At 51.1% G+C, this 23550-nt stretch overlaps 1 protein-coding gene across 1 annotated transcript in view; it reads left to right on the top strand.

Moving 5' to 3' along the window:
- The window catches only part of DCLK2 (doublecortin like kinase 2), a 189471-nt gene extending 166141 nt beyond the window's left edge, over positions 1-23330 (top strand). Inside the window, exons 10-17 of the mRNA XM_052654635.1 lie at positions 300-419; positions 1000-1146; positions 9326-9459; positions 9862-9939; positions 16070-16166; positions 17003-17083; positions 18230-18346; positions 23160-23330. Coding sequence (XP_052510595.1) covers positions 300-419; positions 1000-1146; positions 9326-9459; positions 9862-9939; positions 16070-16166; positions 17003-17083; positions 18230-18346; positions 23160-23330 — 945 coding nt within the window. The remainder of the gene's footprint in view (positions 1-299; positions 420-999; positions 1147-9325; positions 9460-9861; positions 9940-16069; positions 16167-17002; positions 17084-18229; positions 18347-23159) is intronic.
- The last annotated feature ends 220 nt before the right edge of the window (positions 23331-23550 follow it).

Genomic DNA, 23550 nt, shown 5'->3' with positions numbered 1-23550 from the left:
ACAGCACAGAGTGGCCAGCCCAAGCTCTCACAGCATCAGGAGCTCTTAAAGTGTTGGGAATGAAGAAGAGGCAGGAGGGAGCGTGTCCTACAGTCCAGATAGCACACCGAGCGCTGCGAGGGCTGTTTGAAGTCCTTCCGTTAGTTTCCGTGAGCCGCCACACCGCTTGTCTTGTCCCCAGGGTGCGGTTTGTCTCCACTCCTTCAGGCTCAGACCCACAGCCCGTGTTGTCCTCCGGCACGCAGGAACGGAGCCTGTTCCGTCGTGTCTGATCCACCCCTCTAAACCCTTTGCCCCAGGAACATCTGATTGAGAATGAAGTGTCGATCCTGCGCAGGGTGAAACATCCGAACATCATCATGCTGATTGAGGAGATGGAGACCGCCACCGAGCTCTTCCTGGTGATGGAACTGGTCAAGGTAAGAGGCGGAGAGATCCCAGGAGGGTCCGTTAGTGCTGGATCCCGAGGCTTAGCAGTGTTCTCAGAGACCCTCACTGGCAATGCACGCTGCTGCCTTGAAACTTTCGTTATTTGTGAAATGGATCTTCATTCATTTGCGCGGCACTTGTGTCTTTTTTTTCCTCATCTCTTTCAGGCTGATGAGCTTTGTTTGTCCCCTTCATAGCCCTGCCACTGTTGATTTTTTTAAATTAAGCTTGTTTTTATTTTGTACTGGAGTATACCTGATTAACAACGTTGTGATAGTTTTAGGTGGACGGCAAAGGGACTCGGCCGTACGTATACATGTATCCATTCTCCTCCAAACCCCCGTCCCATCCAGGCTGCCATATTGCATTGAGCAGAGTTCCCTGTGCTGGACAGTAGGTCCTTGTTGCTTCTGCAGTTTAAACATGGCAGTGTGTACGTGTCCACCCCGAGCTCCCTAGGTATCCCTTCCTCCCACCCTTCCCACTTGGTGACCGTAGATTTGTTCTCTGCGTCTGTGAGTCTTGTTTCTGCTACCGTCGATGTTTGATGTGTTCTTACATGTTCTCTAGGGTGGAGATCTCTTTGATGCAATTACCTCTTCAACCAAGTACACGGAGAGGGATGGGAGCGCCATGGTGTACAACCTGGCCAGCGCCCTAAGATACCTCCACGCCCTCAGCATCGTGCACCGGGACATCAAGCCCGAGAACCTCTTGGTACGTGGTCCCTGCCTTTCTGTTCCAACTCTGGCCTCACTCCCTTTAAAGTGGCAGAAGTCACACGCAGAGAGTCTTGTGCAGACTGTGACATTCTATACCAACCCTGCAGGTAAGGGGCCAAGAGAATTTAAATCTAGAAAATCAAGTCAGTGACCATAAAGCCTTAACGGATTTCTTGAACTGATCTGCACTTCCGCATTTACTGTTTACCAGACATCAGAAGGCATATTTTCTTTCCTCTCTTTTTGGAAAGTTCTTTGTGGCTGTGCTGGGTCTTTGCTGCTGTGCGGGCTTTGCTCTAGTTGTGGTGCGGGGGCTTCTCACTGCACTGGCTTGTCTGCCTGCGGAGCGTGGCCTCGAGGCCAGGCAGCCTCAGTAGGTGCAGAACATGGGCTCAGTAGGAGCACAGCTTCAGTAGTGGTGGCATAGCGGCTTAGCTGCTCCGCGGCATATGGGCTCTTCCGAGACCAGAGATTGAACCTGTGTCTCCTGCGTTGGCCCTGTGAGCCACAAGGGAAGCCCAGAAAACCCATTTTCATTTATGTTTTAATGGATGGTACTAACTGGAGAAAGACAAACAGGAAATTACTTTATGAGGCAAAAAATTCTGCTGGATAAATTGGTGACAGAATTAGAGGATCACAGACAGAAGTGGAAGGGTTCGCTCGTGTGCAGGGCAGAACTTTGGAAACCTAACATAGTCTGTTCAGCTCAGCTTTGCGGGTATGGAAATCGAGCCCCAGGGATGCTGACTCTTCTTGTTGGGAAGTCTTCTTTGTCCTGCTGCTCTACAGAGGGGCGGCTACTCTGTGACGGTGCTCGGCGTCACAGTCTGGTACAGTCCACCCTTCTAGCCTCTTGTCCTGGTCCTCCCTTCCCTACCCATCTGGCCAGCACGACACTCACCTTAAACCCAGATGTCGCTCACTGCATGGTGGCGACCTTAATCACTAAATGTAGCCTGCTGACTGGGGACAGTCCTTATGTCTACGCTGTAGAGAAATTTAAGAGAAGGCAATTTGGGAGTTCTCCCTACACAGATCCACCAGTACACACAAGATACGAGGCTTCTCTGTTCCCACCTTTCAGGGCTGAGCATCACCGTCATCATCCTTACTTTTTGGCAGCGAGGTTATCTGCGTCTCCTGTATCACGTTCATCTGAACACAGGTTTCCCCAGGCCCCAGCGTTGGTGAAGGCGAGCCTTTTGTCAGCAGTGTTAAACCTCACTGTTGATGCCCCAACTGATCACCATAAAGTGATACAGTGTGCTCAGTTGGTGAAGACTCCACCTGCCAGTGCAGGAGACCTGGGCTCGATCCCTGGATCAAGAAGGTCCCTGGAGAAGGAAACGGCCACCCACTCCAGTATTCTTGCCTGGAACATTCCATGGACAGAAGAGTCTGGTGGCTACATTCCTTGGAGTGGCCAGAGTTGGACACAACTTCGCAACTAAAGCGCCACCATACTGGTCTTGTTTGCAGCATCCTGTCCCCCAGCAGACAGGTTCATCTCAGAAGATACTGAGCAAGGCATGTCTTCTTGACATCACCCCAGCCTCCTTGAGCAGAGGCAGTCAGTCCTGGCCCCCTCTGGTTTCTGCTGCACTACCATGGTTCTGTGATTTTACCATTTATTTATCTGTCATTTTCTCTAGGTCAGCACAGTTCAGTTGCTCGGTTGTGTCCAGTTCTTTGCGACCCCATGGACTGTAGCATGCCAGGCTTCCTTGTCCATCGCCAACTCCCGGAGTTTACTCAAACTCATGTCCGTTGAGTTGGTGATACCATCCAGCCATCTCATCCTCTGTTGTCCCCTTCTCCTCCTGCCTTCAATCTTTCCCAGCATCAGGGTCTTTTCCAATGGGTCAGTTCTTTGCATCCGGTGGCCAAAGTATTGGCGTTTCAGTTTCAGCATCAGTCCTTTCAGTGATTCAGGATTGATTTCCTTTAGGATGGACTGGTTGGATCTCCTTGCAGTCCAAGGAATTCTCAAAAGTCTTCTCCAACACCACAATTCAAAAGCATCAATTCTTTGGCATTCAGCTTCCTTTATAGTCCAACTCTCACATCCATACATGACCACTGGAGAAACCATAGCTTTGACTAGATGGACCTTTGTTGGCAAAGGAATGTCTCTGCTTTTAATACACAGAGAGTCTTGGTTGGTCATAACTTTCCTTCCAAGGAATAAGTGTCTTTTAATTTCATGGCTGCAGTCACCATCTGCAGTGATTTTGGAGCCCCCCAAAATAAAGTCTGTCATTGTTTCCACTGTTTCCCCATCTGTTTGCCATGAAGTGATGCGACCAGATGCCATGATCTTAGTCTTCTGAATGTTGAGCTTTAAGCCAACTTTTTCACTCTCCTCTTTCACTTTCAAGAAGCTCTTTAGTTCTTCTTTGCTTTCTGCCATAAAGGTGGTATCATCTGCATATATGCAGTCTTGATTCCAGCTTGTGTTTCATCCAGCCAAGCATTTCTCATGATGTACTCTGTATATAAGTTAAATAAGCAGGGTGACAATATACAACCTTGACATACTCCTTTCCCAATTTGGAACCAGTCTGTTGTTCCATGTCCAGTTCTAACTGTTGCTTCCTGACCTGCATACAGATTGCTCAAGAGGCAGGTCAGGTGGTTTGGTATTCCTGTCTCTTTAAGAATTTTCCATGGTTTGTTGTGATCACACAGGCAAAGGCTTTGGTGTAGTCAATAAAGCAGAAGTAGATGTTTTTCTGAAACTCTCTTGCTTTGTCAGCAATCCAGAGGTTGTTGGCAATTTGATCTCTGGTTCCTCTGCCTTTTCTAAAACCCACTTGAACATCTGGAAGTTCACCATTCATATACTGTTGAAGCCTGGCTTGAAGAATTTTGAGCATTACTTTGCTAGTGTGTGAGATGAGTGCAATTGTGTGGTAGTTTGAGCATTCTTTGGCATTGCCTTTCTTTGGGATTGGAATGAAACTGACCTTTTCAAACAGTCCTGTGGCCACTGCTGAGTTTTCCAAATTTGCTGACATAATGAGTGCAGCACTTGCCCAGCATCATCTTTTAGAATTTGAAATAGCTCACCTGGACTTCCATCACCTCCACTAGCTTTGTTCGTAGTGATGCTTCATAAGGCCCACTTGACTTCACATTCCAGGATGTCTGGCTTTAGATGAGTGATCACACCATTGTGATTATCTGGATCATGAAGATCTTTTTTGTACAGTTCTTCTGTGTAGTGTTGCCACCTCTTCTTAATATCTTCTGCTTCTGTTAGGCCCATACCATTTCTGTCCTTTATCGAGCCCATCTTTGCATGAAATGTTCCCTTGGCGTCTCTAATATTCTTGAAGACATCTCTACTCCTTCCTGTTCTCTAGGTAGTAGGCGCCCATAGAGCAGGTGTGTGTTCAGCCACCTGATCTCCTGGTGCTGAACGAGCGCACAGTGGGTGAGAAGTCCATGGCTGGTGACTGGCCATGATGGTCACTCAGCTCGCCTGAAGCGGACACTCAGCCAGGTCTTACACCCTGCGTTCTGCGTGCAGCACACCAGTACTTACTGAGCAGAGTGTGCTTTGATGGGTGGGCTGTGGCGCCATGCTTGGGCCCTCCTGATCCACAGTTCTGCTCCCCTTTCGATAGTGCCGTTTTATTATTTTTCAGCGTCCACTTAAAAGCGTGTGACATTTGTTTTCTTACCGTCTTCTGCCTTGAGGGAATGTGTTTTCTTTCTGTTAGGAAAGTAAATACCCCTGGTACGTAAAGCACGATGTGTCATGGGGCTTGGCGTTCCGACCTCTGAGGAGGAGTGGGGACAGTGGCGAAGCAGGCCTCGGGCACGTGAGGACCCGCTGTCCTGCTGCTGCACCGGAGGCTGTGGGGCGTGGCAGCGTCCCCCCAACCCCTCCACCGCCGGCCGAATTTGGCCGTGGGATTCCCTAGCAGAGGTGACAGGGTTCCCCGGTGTTCCACGCCCTGCCCTCCACGTCCTTCCGTAGACCCGAGGGTGTCCTGTCCTGCTCAGCTGTCCCACCCCTCCCCAGCAGCCCACGTCGCCCCCTCCGCACTCACACTTCCTTACTGTGTGCGGAGGCTCAGGCCCGCATCCCTCAGCCTTTGCTCTCGTTATCCGTCGGGGAAGAGACCGAGGCAGGGACTGATGGCTCCAGCCTGCCGTGTCTCGGATGGCGGCCGGGAGACCGGAGTCAGGGCCTCATCTGCCTCCCCTGCCCCGGCCGGGTGTTCCCCCCGCCCCAGCCCCGCTCTGCTGCCCAAAGGGGAGGAGGAGGAGGAGGATGGTGAACCTGGATGAGGCCTGCATGAGGCTCCCGTGTGACTTGCGAGGCCCCTGGGGTCGTGCTGCAGACACTCTTCACCGCGCGTCTCAGTACGATACGTGTCTGCCACTGCCGACCCACGGGGACCCCCGGCAGACCTAGGGACGGTCGGCATGCTGGTGCCAGCCGGGATGAGAGAGTGCCACCGCGGCGCTAGAAGCCGGTCCACAGAGGGGCTGCCAGCCCCTCGCTGCTCCGAGAGAATCCCGTCTGTGAGCACCAGGGCATTCAGACGTCTCATTTGCATCCCCTCGTCTGGCAGCTGTGTCGTAATTTAAACCCTGCCAGCAGAGATGTATGGGTCCCCGTGTCAGGGAGCACAGGGGTGGCCGTTAATGCTGTGAGTTACAGCCGGTGGTGCCCGGTCAGAGTTAACTGTGGGAGACCAGTGATAAATTCTGCCTTTCCAGGGGTTCTGGGGACAGGGGAGAGGAGAGGGCTGGTTTCTCATATTTGAGGTCCTTCTAAATCACGATGCTGACATTTTATTTAGAGAACTTGCGGCATGCAGTTTGTATGTGGGATCAGTTTTGCATTCTGAGAGCAGCTTGCGACAGGGCCTCTCAGCTGGTGGCGGAGCATCTGTGCACAGCAGAGCCAGCGTTCCCACGGGGGTGCTGGGTTACGTCCCACCCGGAGTCTGTACACCCTGTAGCCTTTCAGACGCAGGGGAGTGCAGTGGATGGGAGTGGACTTGTTTGGAATCCCACTTGGCCACCCGCTCAAAACTTGGTTTTGCTGGGCCTCGGTTTCCTCATCTATAAAGTGGAATAACAGCTGCCTTCCTAGTTGCCCAGCAGGGTGACTACAGAAGTGCGATGAGACGGTGTTTGGGAGACTGTGGGAATCTTCCAGCCCTGCAAGGATGGGCATTACTGAGGAGAACTGAACTCTGCCAGAATGAGGCCTTGGAGTCACCGTGCGTTTATCACCTCTGCCTTAAGATTGGTCTCCTAAAGCAAAGCCTGAGTGTGCCAGTGTCGGTCTCTTAGAGGAGTGTCGTAAATGTGTGTACCTGCAGATTTATAGGTGTGTGTATATATTTTTTCCTGCTTTAAAGACAGTCTCCAGCTAAGACTTGAAATTTGCTTACATTCTTTTTCACATGTTTGCCTCTGTGTCTAGCACTGCGGAGTGATGAGTCAGGTAAAATATTATCAGTTCAGGCTTGTCTGCCCTGTTTGACACTGCCCTTTTGATGTTTAGCCAGAGTACCCATTGCTCAAACATTATTCAGTGACTGTAGACTCTTCATTCCCTTTCTGTTTATGGTCCTGCATCTGACTCTGAATTCCTTGTAGGGGACATGAAAAATGGGACTTCTGGGACCTCTGAGTATCCAACAACAGCTCTTACATACCCTTAGGCATCCCTAAATTGAATGTCTAAAATAAACATGATTTTTTTTTTAATGTACCTAATGAGTATATTGTAAAGTTGTAAAAACAAAATGACATTAACAAAACTTTTTTTTACTCTCATGATACATTTAGAATTATAATGTTCTTATCACTGCAATTGCTTAGGGAATTTCTAAAGTCTGGGTTGCAATAAATGCATCATAAATTTTAACTATAATTCAGGTTGTTCTCGTTAATGTTTACATTAAACGTAATGGATGGAAAGTCGTCCTAAGACTATGCATGACTAAGAACCTGGTTTCTGCTGCTTTAGGCTGAATCCTTAGTAGCTTTGAATATGCTTCTGCTGAGCTGTGGGCTGACGCAAAGTGATAAATATCTGTGAGGGCCCCCAAATCCTCACTGTCAGTCCTGTGAAACTGGAAAGTCATGAAGATGCTTGCTGAGCGCGGTCTTTAGTACATCAGCGTGGAAGCAGTTATTAAAATACTGAGGTGGAAACTATTCCTCTTCAATTGCCGAGAAGCATCACAAGCGAGAAGGGTATTTCAGTGTCCCCCTTAAAAAATCTCCATTAAGACGGGGTTCATTGGCATTAGGAAGGCCTGAGGTTTTTGATTTTTTTTTTTATTGAGGAGTTTATAAATCACTCCCCATCATTAAGTATCAGACTAATGGACGGTGTCGTTAATGTGCTTATCTTGAAAAAACATCATTTGCTAAATTTTTCTCTTCTCTTAGTAAGTAGTGACTTAGATGAAAATCTGGTTCAGTTCATAGTGGGATACCAGGAAACACAAACAAATATGTTTAAAATGTAAAAGTAGAGGAAAGATATGACAGAAGTTCCTGTTAGGTTTTTGCAGTTATTTCGAAATTCAGTGTTTTCAGAATGGACATCTAAGAGGCAAATAGCTTATTAAAACGCATACGGTCAGCTCTCAGATTATGTTCTCATATACACTTGTTTGCTTCGAAAACCATCCATTTAAAATAACTTCCAGACTTTTATCCCAAAAGGAAAGTCTGCTTATATATAAAATTAATTTTTCTGAATTATGGAATGAGCATGTGTTCATTGTAAACATTCTGGAAACTTCTGAGAAGTATAAAGAAGAGAAGTACAGTAACCTGTAATGCTGCCACCTAGCGTAAACTTAACATTTTAGGGTATTACAGTATATATATATATTTTGAATATTCCTTTTTCTTTAATACACTGAATATTTCCCATAAGATTAATATTTACTTGAATTGTGCTTACTAGTGACTGTATAATATCACTGTAGGGATTTGCTATGATTTATTAAGTCATTAACCTGTTGGCCGCTTATGTTGCTTCTAGTTTTTAAAAACCAGAAGATGAATTCTGAGGTTGGCATTCTTGGATATAACCTTTGGATCCATCTCTGTTCCCTCACAGCAGGTTCTTAGAAGTAAATTTACAGATCACAGGTTATTAAGGATATTAAGAAATTTACATAGGACTGCCATACTTTCTAGAAAAGTTGCTTCAATGTCAGCAAACACATCACATCCTCACCAGCATTGTTAAACCTTTTCCAAGATGATGATCCACCTGATCTAATCAGCCATTCCTTCCAGGAAAGAAGGAACATTTACCCAGTCCTGATCTGACCTTCATCTCATTTCACCCTCACACCAGCCCTGTGAGCCAGGGACCAGCTGTTATCCCATTTCACGGATGACCAAACATGCCCAGGGCAGGGGAGGGGCTTTCAGGGGTCAGGTCACCAGACAAATGGGTGGAGTGTTTCTTCCTGCAGGCTTGGGCTGTCTCATCCCAAAGGTCATTTTCTTTCTAGATTTCCAAAGTTCTCCCCTAGGTAGTATCACTGTTTATACTCATCGTTGTCTAGAGAGCAAGTCCTAATTGTATCTTGTAAACTAAACATGTGAGTTGGAGAGCACCTAGTACTTTAGTGGACAACCTCTAATGAACACCATTTCTGAGGCTCTCAAGTGCCACCCCCACCCCCAACACGCACACAGCAGAGCTCAGCGTCCTGCCTCTCAAGCGAACCAGGTAAGCCGCCCACCTCCCCTCAGCATGCACGCGTGTTCATTCTACTCCTAGGTAAGGGACTTTTTGCAAATGTAGGAAATATTTTTTCATATTTCACACAGTCAAAATCACACGCGACATCTCTAAAAAGAAAAATCAGAGCTTTAAAAAGCAAGAGAGGGACTTCCCTGATGGTCCAGTGGTTGAGACTCTGGGCTTCTAATGCAGAGGCTGTAGGTTCGATCCCTGGTCGGGGAACTAAGATGCCACATGGCCAAAAAATCAAAACACAAAACTAAAAAGCAGCAGAGATAAACCATGGCCTTCATATCAGAAGGAGAGGTGTCTTATGATTTGTTGGTAAATGTGTCTGTGTCATTTCTGCGCAATTCCAAAGGCTCCCCCTCTTGCGATCCCTGAGGGAAAAACACTTCTGAGCATTCGCTGGTTTCTGTTCCAGGTGTGTGAATATCCTGATGGGACCAAGTCTCTGAAACTGGGAGACTTTGGGCTGGCCACCGTGGTGGAAGGCCCACTATACACCGTCTGCGGCACCCCAACCTACGTGGCCCCCGAAATCATTGCTGAAACCGGGTATGCCTCCTGGGGGGTTGGATTAGTGCTTGAACTCTGGGAACAGGTATCTATGCCACGACGGCTGCTGTGGATTCACGTGCCTCCCTGGAACATGGGGGGGCGGGAGAGGCTGATCCCTGCACCGTGACTTTGATACCAGGAGCTCCAGCTTGTGCTTGTACTTCCAAGAGCCCTGGGCCTGGACCTCTGTCCCAAGGCCAGTCTTGGAATCCAGATAATGGCAAGCTTGGGAGAAGAGCAGACACCTTGTCCAAAGGGTAGTTCATTCATCTGCATGAAACGAGGGGTCTGGTACTGAAAGGCCTTTTCCGCTAACAAGCCAAGGCACGTGCCCCAGTCCTGTGGTGGGTTCGTGGGAGTAGCGTCCTGTCTCTCCTCCCGCCCGCTCTGTTTCCCCAGCTATGGCCTGAAGGTGGACGTCTGGGCGGCTGGCGTGATCACGTACATACTGCTCTGTGGCTTCCCTCCCTTCCGAAGGTCAGTGGCTCTTCTAGGGTCCGTCTTTGAACTGTAAACTCTCTCCCTTTGATCAGGAAGCAGGCATTCTACTCCTGGCAATCAGGACCGGAAACAGGTCGATAAAAATGTCAGTAAAAAAATTGTATAAACATGCTGCTCACTTTTTAATCTTAATTTATAACCTATTAATGTACATTCCGCGTCCGCACTTTTGAGGCGGCCCAGCCCTCTGCTCTGTGCCTGGTCCCCTGGGTTTCCCACGGCCACTCCTCCGTAAATCTCACCCCACAGTCCAGTGTCTGTGATTTCCATTCCGTCTTTTTCAAGAGGAGTGAGGTTTAAAGATGCTCGCCAAGCAATCTGATCCTCCCAGGTAAGACTTTCTCTAGTTCTTAAGGGTTGTCTCTTCTACCTAATCTGACAGCTGTTTTTTAACAACTCACTTTGCAGAGCATTTGACCTGGTTCTTGTAGACACAGGGAACTGGTTCTTTTTCAATTAATTTTGTCCATTTATATACTATTCGGTTAAGGAGCATTGCAAATACTTTTGGCATTAACAGGCCTGGGAAGGGCAGGTTGACTCTTCATGACCATACACTCACCTGCTGGGAGGACAGATGGCCGCACACGGGGTCCGGGTGTGTGGTGGGGACCCCCCCAAGTGGTGTATGAACAGGGGCCATGTGGGGCTTCACCGTAGTGTCTCTCTTAACCAGTGCCGTCTCCCTCTGAAGCACACGAACACTTGGAAGCAGATGTTAATCTGATGATGCACGTCTGATGATTTTCCTCTGACTTTTCTTGAATGCTGTTTTCCTTTTAATCTTCTCTTATGGTCATTTTACAGCTGTTTGTAGAGTGGCTATACGGTGGGCCAGGCATCGATCTAAGTTCTGGGAATTGAGTGGGAAACAAAACTTATTCTGTAAGGCCATAGTGTTAATAGAGTGTAGTCAGTCAGTAAGTGAAAAAATAGATCTATTTCTTCCCTCTCTCCTCCCACATTTTATTATAAAAGCTTTTTATTATAGAAGCTTTATTATAAAAGCTTTTTACTATATGAAGCTTTTTATTATAGAAGCTTTATTATAAAAGCTTTTATTAAAGCTTTTTATTATAAAAGCTTTCCAACATACAGAAAAGTACAAAGATACGACATTTATCTTTTTAAAAAATAATCTATTTTAAAAATATATTGTTTAACACTGGGTCTTGGTTGTGGCATGTGCAATCTAGTTCCCTGACCAGAGGTTAAACCTGGGCCCCCTGTATGAGGGGCATGGAGTCTTGGCCACTGGACTACCGGGGAAGCCCCTAATGATCAGTTTTTAGTTGAATTGAATAGTTGGTTTTGTTTTTGTTTTGCTTACATTAAATATACGAATAACACAGATGTGAGTCTCTACTTTTGAGAGGCTTATTGGTTTGAAAACACAGCATGAGAATATTGATCAAGCAGAATAACTGAGCATGAGGTCATGCCAAGTTGAGGGCAGGCTCAGCTGAGCACTGGACGTGCAAAAGGTTTAATGAGATATGACACTGGAGTGGGACCTCATCCTCGTGGCATGGCTTGGGTTTCTTTCGGTGGAAGGCTCTTTCTGTCTGGCCATCCATCAACGTCTTGGTTTCCCACTGAGGTCATTGCCAAGGTGGGTTATTCAGACTGTAGGATATGACATCTGTTAGTTTTTACTGCAGGATAGATTTGTTCTAAAAGTAGGGGTATGAATCATTCTGGGGATCGACTGAGCCATTCTCTTGCCCAGGGCTGGCTTAGCGGGAGCCTGAGGCCAGTGTGTCTCACTCACATGCCTGGTAGCGGCTCCGTGTCAGCTGGGGCCTCAGGTCTGACTTGGCCACGTGCCCTCCAGCATCAGAGAGCTAGCGTGGGCTTCACGTGGTGGTGGTGCCAGCTTCCTCAAAGCAGCAAGAGGGAGCAAGTTCCCTGCCCGAGTACCGTCCAGATCTCTGCTTGCTTCACATTTCTTGATTAATGTCCCGTTGATCAAATGAAATCAAATAACTAAGCCTGGGGTAAATGTAGGAGAAGTTTGTGTTCATAGAAGGAGGGAAGTAATTTGGGGCTATTTTTACAGTCACAGGGTGCCTTGTGGTTTCAACTGGTCTCAGTGGTGACTTGCTTTGGGAACCAGTCAAGTGCAGAGGATAGTGCGGTTTGATGGCAGGTGACCCAAGGGCCTGGGGCGCCCCTGGTGACTCGGTAAAGAACTTGCCTGCCAATGCAGGAGATGCGGGTTCTATCCCTGGGCCAGGATTAGCCACTGGGAAAGGCAATGGCAACCCACTCCAGTATTCTTGCCTGGAGAATCCCAGGGACGGAAGCCTGCCGGGCTGCAGTCCGCAGCATCCGCAGAGTCAGACACACCTGAGCGGCCAACCACCAACGACAAATCCAAGGGCCATTTACAGCAGTTTCCCTCCTTGGTTAACCCAAGCTGAGAGCAGTTGGAGAAAGGTATGGAGGAGCCGTTGTGGAGGAATGTGTGCTCACAACTCCCTCTAGTGTTTCCACTTGCCAGTGCAGCCTAGAAATTTTTTTTCTTTGACTTCCTTTTTACTGTTAAACAAAAGAGAGACTCGAATTAACAATACGTATCTATTGTTACTTGTTACCTTGGTCTCTCTGGAATCTTCAGATCAGTCTGGCTAATCAAAACCAGTAGAAGTACATTCTGAAAGCTGCTGCCTTAGAGGTTATATTCAGAAGCTGGTCCAATAACTCTAGATAGCTTACCTTTGAAAATGTTTTCCTCTCTCATATCATGTTGTGATGAAAGAGAATTTATTATGTTACATGTTAGTTGTGGACGCATCTTCATAGCATAGAGAGACATTCTGGATAGATTTTATAACCTACTATAATATAAAATATTTACATATTTTATACATCATATAAAACTATGGAAATGGTCCTTTAAATAATGATAAATGACTGTGGTTTAAGATTAAGCAAATCTGCATAAATTTGCTTCTAAAATAAAAGTCTTTCCACAGATATCTCAAAATATTTTCATTGTTTTCTAAAAACGATTAATTGAACCCAAAGCTTTTTAATTAAAATTGTTCCTTGGAATTGACAGTTTGAGCTTCTTTACCTCTAGCATTTCCCATTCTTTTTTCAGGATTTTCAGGCATTAGTCCTAGGCTGACATGTAATATTTCATTGTTACTGAGAAGAATGTTGCTTTTCCAGGGTTTAGGTATTGCCTAAGAAAGTCTGTTCTTAGGACCACTGATACCAAATAATACTTGCCTGACGATCCTGAGATATTTGATGTTTCTCTTAAACACACACCCCTACCCCCTTTAAATGAAATGTTTTGCACATCATTTGTGAAATAGCTTACAACATTTTTCACCTTTAACACCTTGGCACTGGAAAGAGTGTGTACACAGAGTCTTTTGCTGTTTTCAGAGTTTTTCTTATTGACACTTCCAGACTTACAGCACTATACTGTTTGAGAATTAAAAAGTGGCTCAGATGGTAAAGCTTCTGCCTGCAATGCAGGAGACCCGGGTTCAATCTCTGGGTCGGGAAGATCCCCTGGAGAAGGAAATGGCAACCCACTCCAGTACTCTTGCCTGGAAAATCCCATGGATGGAGGAACCTGGTAGGCTACAGTCCGTGGGGTTGCAAAGAGTCGGACACGACTGAGTGACTTCACTCACTGAAGCATCTCAGCCAGACTGGAGTGTATACATGTGTTAACCCATCCAGGGGAGGTTTAACCAGAGGGACTTTTATTCTGTGATGACTGAGAAGGGTGCCTTCTCCGCAGGTCTGCTCCGGTGAGGACCGCCGGAACACCAGGGCTCTCACAGTTCACAGCACGGGTCCTCAGGGTGCCCCTCTAATTGCCCAAATCCTGGGCTTGTGTTGTTGACTCAGGCTATTTGGCCAAGAACCTAAATCCTGCAGACACACACCCAATGTTTTAGCTGTTTGTTAACAAAATAAAGACCGTGTGTATCAACAGAAGCTATTTGAGATTCCAGAAGAAGACCACGAGGGAGATGCATGCCACCATAGAGAGGAATGGCTAAAAGGAACGGTTCTGAAAACGGGTGACTTGATATAGCTTCTTCTAACATTGTCTCCTGGGGTCCTCTGGTTTTCTGAAAGTTTCTATAAAATCCCATTGTGCTTTTGGGCACATTCTTTATTCATTTTTAAGGGGAGATGAGCTGAATTAAGTCAGTAGAGAGGTGACAGTGAAAAGGAAGGAACATCAAACACCTGGAAAAGAACAGTCTGTGCTCACTCGAAGAGCATCAGTTTCTCGGGGAGCAGGGCTTGCAGCCACCACTCTGAGCGCTGCCTGACGTCACGAAGCAGCAGTGTCGATTCCGCTCAGCTTGGTTTGATGTGATGAACGTTCACAGGGCTCACAGACTCTGCCCTTCTTCCTAGAACAGGAGTGAGGCAGCCACCTCATCACACAGCCCCAGAGGCCGTCTCTGGACACTGCCCTGAATCACCTGTTTCTGGGGATGCCACGCTCACCATTGCAGAGCCTGGAGGGCTGGTAGTGTGGCCAGGCTCTTGTGCAGGAGGCTGGGCAGGGTCCCACGTGAGCACCCTGAGCAGCGCGTGGGCAGGGTCCCACGTGAGCACCCTGAGCAGCGCGTGGGGCTGAAACGTTGCATCCTTGCCAAGTGATCAGGGCTTCCCTAGTAGCTCAGTTGGTATAGAACCGCCTGCAATGCAGGAGACCCTGGTTCAATTCCTGAGTCGGGAAGATCTGCTGGAGAAGGAAGAGGCTACCCACTCTAGTATTGGGCTTCCCTGGTAGCTCAGATGGTAAAGCGTCTTCCTGCAATGCGAGAGACCTGGGTTCAATCCCTGGGTCTGGAAGATCCCCTGGAGAAGGAACTAGCAACTCACTCCACTATTCTTGCCTGGAAAATCCCATGGATGGAGGAGCCTGGCAGGCTGCGGTCAATGGGGTCGTAAAGAGTCGGACACGACTGAGTGACTAACACTTACACTTATTTGCCGAGTGAGACTGAACTTCCGCTCCTGGATTTTGACCTTGACTCCAGCAGCCCATCCTGAGTTTTCTTCTAGGCTTTGCAGTGGCCTAGAGAGCCAGTGACTTGCTTCCCACTCTGGCCATTGATGTGTCCACCAAGGGAAGGGGCCACGTGGCTGTGGAGATGCACTTTCTGGGAGGTAGGGGATGTCCAGTTTCCTGAATTTTTCCCAGCAGTATTTCCGCATTTCCCTGGCACTGTCCATCAAAAATGAAGTCATCTTTTACTCTTTAGACACCTGTGTGCAGGTGCACCTCTGAGAGAGGCAGGCAGGGAGGGGTGCCCACCTAGGGGGCTGCAACCCCTGCAGTTCTAGTGGGTGTCCTCAGATGATGGGCTTTTTCTCTCAAACTGAGCCTCAGTGAAAGGTTTCAGAGGGGAGTGCGTTCCGCTGTGAATGTGTACCCAGACTCTGAACTCCTTATACCTGTCCCACGTGCTGGCTGCTTTGCTGGTCTTTGGCTGTTTTGGTGGGAAAGTAGAAGGGGGAAGGACAAGGAGATCTGACTCGGGTTTGCCGCTTCCCCCACTTGTTATTATACCACGAAGGACTGAGGGCGGATGCCGAGCTGCTTTTTTTTGAAATGAGGACTTACATTTTTTGTGGATTCCATTTTTTCTTGAGTCTTTATTTTTTGTGGAAAACTACACGTGACATAAAATCTATCCCTTGAACCATTTGTAAGTGTGCAATTTCAAGTGTTAAGTGGTATTAAATACATTTAAACCGTTGGGTAAGTGTCACCACCACCCATCTCCAGAACATCTTTGTCTTCCCACGCTGAAACCTGGTACCCACCATACAGCGTTCTTGCATCTCTGCTCCTCTCTCTCTCTGCCCTGCTCCTCCTTTCTCCACCACCCACCCTCCTCCCCTTTCTCGCTGATTCCCAGGCCCCTGGAAATGTTCCTTGGTTCATCACCTAGAAGGCAGAGTGTGTCATCCCAAGCGCGGTTGAGATGCACAGCCAAGCTGTGAAATGCGCACGCCAGAGACACTAGACTCCCCTGTCCCCCGTCCCCATGAGCTTTTCATCACAAAGCCGAATGGTGACGCTGACCCTTCTGTTTCTCTGTCACTGACTCAGTGAGAACAACCTCCAGGAAGATCTCTTCGACCAGATCTTGGCCGGGAAGCTGGAGTTCCCAGCCCCCTACTGGGACAACATCACAGACTCGGCCAAGGTACCCATCCCGGCCTGGCTCTGGGGGCGGCGGCGTGTCAAGGGGCCCCCGCCTGTTCCTGGGAGGCTGTCGTGTTGAGGGGCCCCCTCCTGTCCCGGGGGGCTGTCATGTCGAGGGCCCCCCGCCTGTCCCGGGGGGCGGCGGCTTGTTGAGGGGCCCCCGCCTGTCCCGGGGGGCGGCGGCTTGTTGAGGGGCCCCCGCCTGTCCCGGGGGGCGGCGGCTTGTTGAGGGGCCCCCGCCTGTCCCGGGGGGCGGCGGCTTGTTGAGGGGCCCTCGCCTGCCACGGGGGCCTGTCGCCGCTCCTGTTGTTGAGCTCCGGGTCTGTCTGCACGTGTGGCTCACCCTGCAGCGCGGTGCCTGAAATACTTCGGCGGATTCTGAAAGCTGGCCTGGCTGTCTTCCCAGTGTGCCGAGGCCTCCCCCTTAGGGCTTATAGACACTTCTCGAAGGCCTCCCCGTGTGTCCCTGCATTTGTTCGAGAGCTGTGTCATAGCCCCCTCGGCCTGCAGGCGTGGCCCCGTGCGGCCGGTGGCGTTGCCAGCAGGGGCAGCTCCGCAGCACCGGGCTGTGGATGACACCGGTGCCCAGAGCCCATAGGAGGGGACGCCGTGGTTTGTGTGGACTCGGGCGAGACCTCTCGTCTTGGTGCTGCTGACGCAGCGGCCATGCCTGCCTCGGAGGCCTGGGGAGGTGGCCGTGTGATCGCTTCTGTGTCCAAATACCGAGCAGCGGTGCTGGCTATCCCCTGAGGTACTCGGTGCAAACTCACAGTTCCTGTGTCTGTTGTTAGTCACCCCACTTTTGTCCCCTCTGTCCTCTCCTCTCTTTCTTCCCAGGAATTAATCAGTCAGATGCTTCAGGTCAATGTTGAAGCGAGGTGCACAGCAGGACAGATCCTGAGTCACCCCTGGGTGTCCGTAAGTACCCATGTCTGCAGGGAACCGACGTCTCTGTGTCCTGTGGGCCACAGCGGGCCTCCTCGCCTGGGCTGTGGCGCAGACCGAGTTCTGGGTCCACGTCCTGTGGCGGATTGAGCGTCCTTTTCCGTGATGAGCAAGCGGCATGCAGCCTGCTCTCTGGCAGGACACAGCTGGCGCCAGGCTCCCTCTGTGAGCGGCCGGGCTCATCACGGTCTCTGCAGGCTGCGGCGTCCTCACCTGTGAGGTGCGGGGATTGGCCAGGATGCTCTCTGAGGACCTTTCTGTCATCCTGGGGTTTGAGAGTCTTCAGAGCTTCCCCATAGAGGAGCCTGTGTCAGAGCCTGATCTGTGCCTTCCTGGCACGTGGTCACAGGAGCGCTCCTGCTCCCGGTGGGGCGGGCAGGAGCCGGGCGGAGGATGTGTGGGGTTTGGGGAGTCCTCGGAGTGTGGGCAGTGCCTCGGGGCCCGGGTGAAACAGTCCACACCAGGGGAGTCTGGGTCCCCCTCCATCCTGGGAGCCTGGGGGCAGTGGCATTAATGCAGGGGCTCTTGCTGACTTTGGGGGCACCCTGTGTACCTCGGCCACCCAGACTCTGTCCCCCACATTCTGACAACTCCATTCAGACTCTCTGGGTCCTGTTATGTGACTTGGTTCTTGGACCAAGTAGCTGAGATGCCACCTTTTTTTATTGAGTGATAAAGGCTAGACACTACCTACATTCTTGACCAAAATAATAATTTTGACATTTCCATGGGCAGGATCTGTACTAAATTAGGTGGCATTTGTGCTGTGGAGGACAGTCTCTGGGCCCTGCAGAAGGTCCTTCTGCCCTCTCCTCAGTGCACTCCACACCTCAGGAGGGAGGTGCATGGCAGAGGGTCTTTGCAGGGGGTAGGGGACCACCCCATCCCACTCCAGACCTCAAGAGGGAGGTGCATGGCAGACAGTCCTTCCGGGGGGTAGGGGACCGCCCAATAGCAGTCGTTATTTTCAGTTACTTGACTTACATGATTCCCCTGATCTCACGGCTCAGATGGCCCATTAGGAGGAGACGGTGGGAGTGGTGGATGGTGTGTGACTGCTGAGGAAGAGACAGCATGGACCCAAGACTCAAAAACCGTGTCTTTGATTCTTTTCTATAGGATGACGCCTCCCAGGAGAATAATATGCAAGCTGAAGTAACAGGTAAACTCAAACAGCACTTTAATAACGCGCTCCCCAAGCAGAACAGCACGACCACCGGGGTCTCCGTTATCATGGTAAGTGGAGCGTGTGGTCCACCCTTGGGCGCTGCAGGTCCGGCCTGACTGCTTGGCTGACAGTGAACCTTGTGGGGTCAGCGGCCCAGGCGCCCCTTCGTATGGCCCTGGTGCCTTCCGGGCTCCTCCCTCCACGGCAAGGATAGCCTGGCATGTGAAGGGCAGCGTGTGGCCGGCTCCCAGTCCGCGGGTCCTGGGATCAGAGGGTGTGCAGATTCCAGCCAGGCCAGACTGCAGGGCCCTGGGCCCGGGTCCCCTCCTCTTCTCCTTGGCTCCGTGGACCCTGGGCTGTGGCGTCTGTCCCAGCTCTGCTTTCCCCCCTAGAGAGGGCTCCCCAGCCAGGCGGGACTTGCCGCCAAAGGCAACGACTCCCTGATTACTCAGGGCTTCACAAATAGATTATTTGAGCCGTGAATGATTCTTTGGGACTGGGGATAAGAAACAGCTAGAGTTAAGCAAATTTCACTTTTAAAAAATCAGTATTTTGTGATTTTTAAAAGTTCAGAAGAATGAAAAAAAACTGGGTTTTTCAGGTTTGGTAAAATTTTATGAGAAGTTAGTAACACAGATCCCCATATTTGGTCAGATCTTCCCTCTAAAGTGTTTTTGAGGCAGCTTACCTAAATCCATAAACACAGCAAATGGAAAATGGCATTAAAGTACGTGAAGTAACATGAAAGTAGGTCAGGGAGCAGGATACGATGGCAGAAAAGATGAGAGTGAGTCAGAAGTGTGGCCAGCAGCCCTCCCACCAGCTGTCCAGACCCTGTCCTCGCTCCCGTGAGCCGTGAAGCTGGCTGCTGCCCCACCACCACCCCTGCTCATAGGATCGGGAGCAGCAGGGGCTGCCTTCCCTGGGAGAGGCAGGCTTTCTCTGGAGGTGGGGACCCAGAGCCAGACAGCGGGTGATGGGCCATCCCCCTGCTCCATCACTCTGGCCTCAGGACGGACCCTCCCACTCTGGAAAGGCTGGTTTCCTCCCTGACTGGGAGGAAACAGTCACCTATTCTCGCAGCTCCGATCCTTCCCTTGGAGGCCTGGGTGCAGGTGGGAGCCGGGGGGAAGCCCGCTGCTCTGTCCCGGGATGGGGGGCCCGCTCTCCATCCTGGGGACCCCTTTCCTCCTCCCCTGCCAGGCTGCAGGCCCCCTGGCGGCTCTGGGCCAGACGAGAGGGAAGGCCTCTTGAGCAGTGGTTTTCCGGGATCTCAGTCGTGTCCTGCCCAAAGCCTGAGGCAGTCGGAGCTGTCACAGAGCAGCAGCTGAGACCCCGCGAGGAGAGCCGCCCTGCCTGAGCCGCGGCAGGAGAGCCTTCTCAGTGAGTCACCGCCGCCTGGGCTCGGGTCACAGCCATGCCGCCAGCCATGCCGTTAGGCAGCTCCAGAGGAAATCTAGAAAAACTTGAAGCATCAAAAATTGCCACACTCACCATGTAATGAAAAACCTTAAGAGTTAGCACACTTTAATAACTACATGTGAATTAAGCTTCCTAGCTTTATAGGATTCACTCAGAGCTCACGAGAGCTGCCCCCTCATCCCCTGGGTCACCTGTTGACTCATGGCCCAGGCTCGGGGCCTGAGGCCCACCAAGGTTCTGGAACGATCGGCCGTTTTGCCTTTCGGCCCAGTATAGGCTCTGTTCTGGATGAGGATAATCCAGGCCCTCTCAGAACCTACGTCTTGGGGTTTACAAGACGTTTATGGCTTTTTTTTTTTTTTATGGTTTATGGCTTTTTTCCATTTGCTGATGAAGTTCAAGCATTGTGTCAAACTCCTGACCTTTAACAGGATGTTTGCATGAATGAACACTGCTTTATTATTTGTGAGTCTAGCAGTGATTGTGAGCATTGTGTGTTCACGTGTGTATTGTCTTGTCAGGCATGTTGGCAGGGCTCCATCTCACCCCCCGTTCCCCACATAACTCTGCAGCTCCTTAGCTCTGGGGAGGTGCTGGCTGACCCATGAGGTCCAAAACCCATGGGTGAGCCAGGAATACTTGTGGAGGGACCATTTCTCCACGGCCAGAAAGCCAGCCTTGGAATCCGGCTTGTCCCACGCGGGCCTCCATGGGGAGGGCATCCATCCTCACCCGACAGAGGCCTGGCCTGGGCATGGTTGTGTCCAGGCAGCTTGCAACGCTTCCGAGTCATCAGTCATCCCCCCCACCGCCCCCGACCACCACTAGCTTCAGCATTACTGTGTGTGTGTCCTGCCCTTGGGGACAGTTTCAAATGTTTTCTTAAGACTCCTGATTCACACACAGCTCTTCCTGGTATGCACATGTTCTCCTGTCTGGGGCATGTAAGGCTCGGGTGGTTTCCTGCTAATACAAACAGCAGTGCGAACAGTGTATCCGTGTCCTGAGGCAGGACCCTCTGGTTGGGTTTGGTTCTCTTAGAACCCGCAGAGTTGGAGCCTGGGGCTCCGGTGGGGAAATGGTAGGCCAGGAATGGTAGATAACGGCGAGCAAGTAAAGTTGATGCTGTTGCCTGCCTTTTGTTTGACAGTTTGACTTGACAGTTTGAGAGACACTTCAGAGTTTCACTGTGTACCCCGCTGAGACTCTGGGGACCCCGGAGCAGCGTTCTGGTATTCACGTGCTGTGCTTCCTCAGAGCGGCCTCTCATTCTCAGCCCCTCTTATCTGCATGCTTCTCTGACAGCAGCGTCCAGCTCTCAGCTTCTCATGGGTGCAGGCTTCCTGTACCTACTGACACCCATTTTGGCCAAACACACCCGTGAAAACTTTACTTAGAATTCTTCAGCTTGCCACATCACCTTGCTTCCCAGACCAAAAGCTGGTGAGGGCATGGGAGGAGGACCCCAGTCATTCTCCTGCTAAGGTTATCTTTCACTGAGGTGCAAATGTGTATTTTTTTAGTGGATGACAGCGTTAAGACGGGAGCCTTTGTGAAGGCTTTGGTTCTTTCTGCAAGTACATTTGCAAGGAGGCACTGTCCTCAGTAAGACACTGTGCAGTCGGCTAGGCCTTGGGATGGGAGAGTGCAAGAGGATAGGGTTTTGGTTTAAGGTGGGCCTGTGCTTTCAGACTGCACTTGCACTCACTCTGACTTGTCCTGAGAGGCTTAAGGAAAGGCCCTGCACCTGCAGAGCGGGCTCAGGGCCTCGCCCAGAAGAGGCCATCTCGTGGTGGAAAAGGGAATTAGTGATAAGAAACCCCTCGTGGCTGCATTTTGTAGCCTCATAGCTGACTCGAGAAAGGATGGATTTGAAAGGAGTGCTTCCTCACTCGGGGGACTGTGCTCCTTTCAGGGGGATGCTGGGAAGGATCGGGGCTTAATTTAAGTTAGACAAAACTGTTTCGACTGTGTTGCTTCTGTTGAAAGTAAGTCCAGTTTCTGTCCCCGCTTCTCTCCCCGCTCCTTGCGCCTCTCCCGCCGCCTGCATTGCTTCCCTCTGGCTAGGCCCAAGGCGACGGTATGTACTAACTGCACTGCTCTGCTTCCTCCCGCTGCCACGTTCATGTTCTCGTCGGGAAGAGAAGAGGAGAAATAACTGTGGGGATGTTGATGTCTTTGGCCCAGGGGAGGCTTTTGGGTGGAAAACAGCGGAAAAAGCCTCTCTGCACGGTCCGTGTTTTCCCTGAGGGGGTGGCCTGGCCTCTGCTCACACTCGGCGCTCCGAAGCTTGTGAAGGTGCAGGGCTGAGTTTCTGATTTGGCTTTTCCCCAGTTACCTCTTCTCCAGGAAGCGGAAAGTGCCCTTGGCAGTCGCTGAGTGTTCAGGAAGGGCCTGTGGAGAGCACCTGTCTTCCAGTCTGCCCCAAGGGCCCTGCAGGCAGCCCCGACTGTTCATATTCTCTCCGGGCACTTTTTTCCCCTCCTGGAGTCCTGGAAGAATCGATGGTTCCTTTCCCCGTCAAGGTGGTTAGATGACAAGGACTTCTGGTCTACATGCCTTTCAGCTAAAGGTGCTGAGACCGGACAGAGCCCCGCGTTTGGAAAACCTGATGAGAGGGCGCCTGGCCTGGCTTCCCTGGCTGAGCAGCGGTCCTCATACCAGTCAGAGGAGGAGGCAGGCAGGCCAGTTCCCAGCTCCAGGCTAGGGTCAGAGAGCAAGGGGACACCTGTGCCCCTGGGGCAGGGGAAAGTCAGAGTGTTAGTAGCTCAGTCATTTCCTACTCTTCGTGATCCCGTGGACTGTCGCCCACTAGGCTCCTCCGTCCATGGAATTCTCCAGGCAATAACACTGGAGTGGGTTGCAATGCCCTTCTCCTGGGGATCTTCCCTACCCAGGGATTGAACCCTGGTCTGCATTAGAGGCAGATTTTTTTTTTTAACCATCTGAGCCACCAGGGGGAGCAGGTCACAACCCTTGAGGGTGTGAAGACACCCCACAGGAAGAGAAGACCAGGGAGGCTTGCTGGAGGCTGGAAAGATGGGCGATGTTGTTACACCCTGCATTCCCAGGCTTTCCATAGATTTCCGGCCGCCAGTGCGGCGGTGGCTTCGGGGCGGGGTGAGGGTTAGGTATTACGGATGACGTGACTTAACCTTTCCAATCTCCCGATGAGGACCCTTCTTTAGAGAAGTTAGCAGTCAGGTGCCTTGCATTCCCGTGCAGTTTGCTCTTGCCCAGGACGCCTCTGGGCTCAGATCCCAAAGGCTCCGGCCGGGCTGTAGGAGCAGAGGCCGCGGTGAGGGGTGGCGGGACTGCTGGGCCGGCCGCGGGCGCCGCTGGGCCGCGGGCGTTACTTCTCCTCTCCCGTCCCGCCCTGCATGCTCGGCGCGCCCGCTCGCTCGCGTTGCCCGGCGCGGGCGGCGCGCTCACGTGTCTTGTCTCCCGCTCTCTCCCCAGAACACGGCTCTAGATAAGGAGGGCCAGATCTTCGGCAGCAAGCTTGGCGCCGACGGCGGCCGGCCAGGCCTGGAGCCCGCCGCGCCCCCGGAGCCGCCCCCGCGCCCCGGCCCTCCCGCCCCGGCCCCGGGCGGCGAGCGGGCGGGGACGTGGCGCCGCCGCCGCGACTGACCCGCTGCCGCGCGGCTCCGCACGCTGCCCGGCCGGGCGCCTCCCGGGCCTGGAGGGGCGCGTAAGCGTCGGCTTCGGGGACGGTCCTCGGGGCGGCGGCTTTAAACGTTCCGCCTTTTCAGTTCAGTGGACGTTGGACGGCATCGCCAGGAGACTGCAACTTCGATCCGGCATCCAGCGCATTTTTATAGAAACGCTTCGGATGAACCAAGGTCTCTAT

This window comes from Budorcas taxicolor, chromosome 17, assembly GCF_023091745.1.
Source record: "Budorcas taxicolor isolate Tak-1 chromosome 17, Takin1.1, whole genome shotgun sequence".
Classification (NCBI taxonomy): domain Eukaryota; kingdom Metazoa; phylum Chordata; class Mammalia; order Artiodactyla; family Bovidae; genus Budorcas; species Budorcas taxicolor.
The sequence above is the reverse complement of the archived record's forward strand: the minus strand, read 5'-3'. Positions and strand labels throughout refer to the sequence as shown.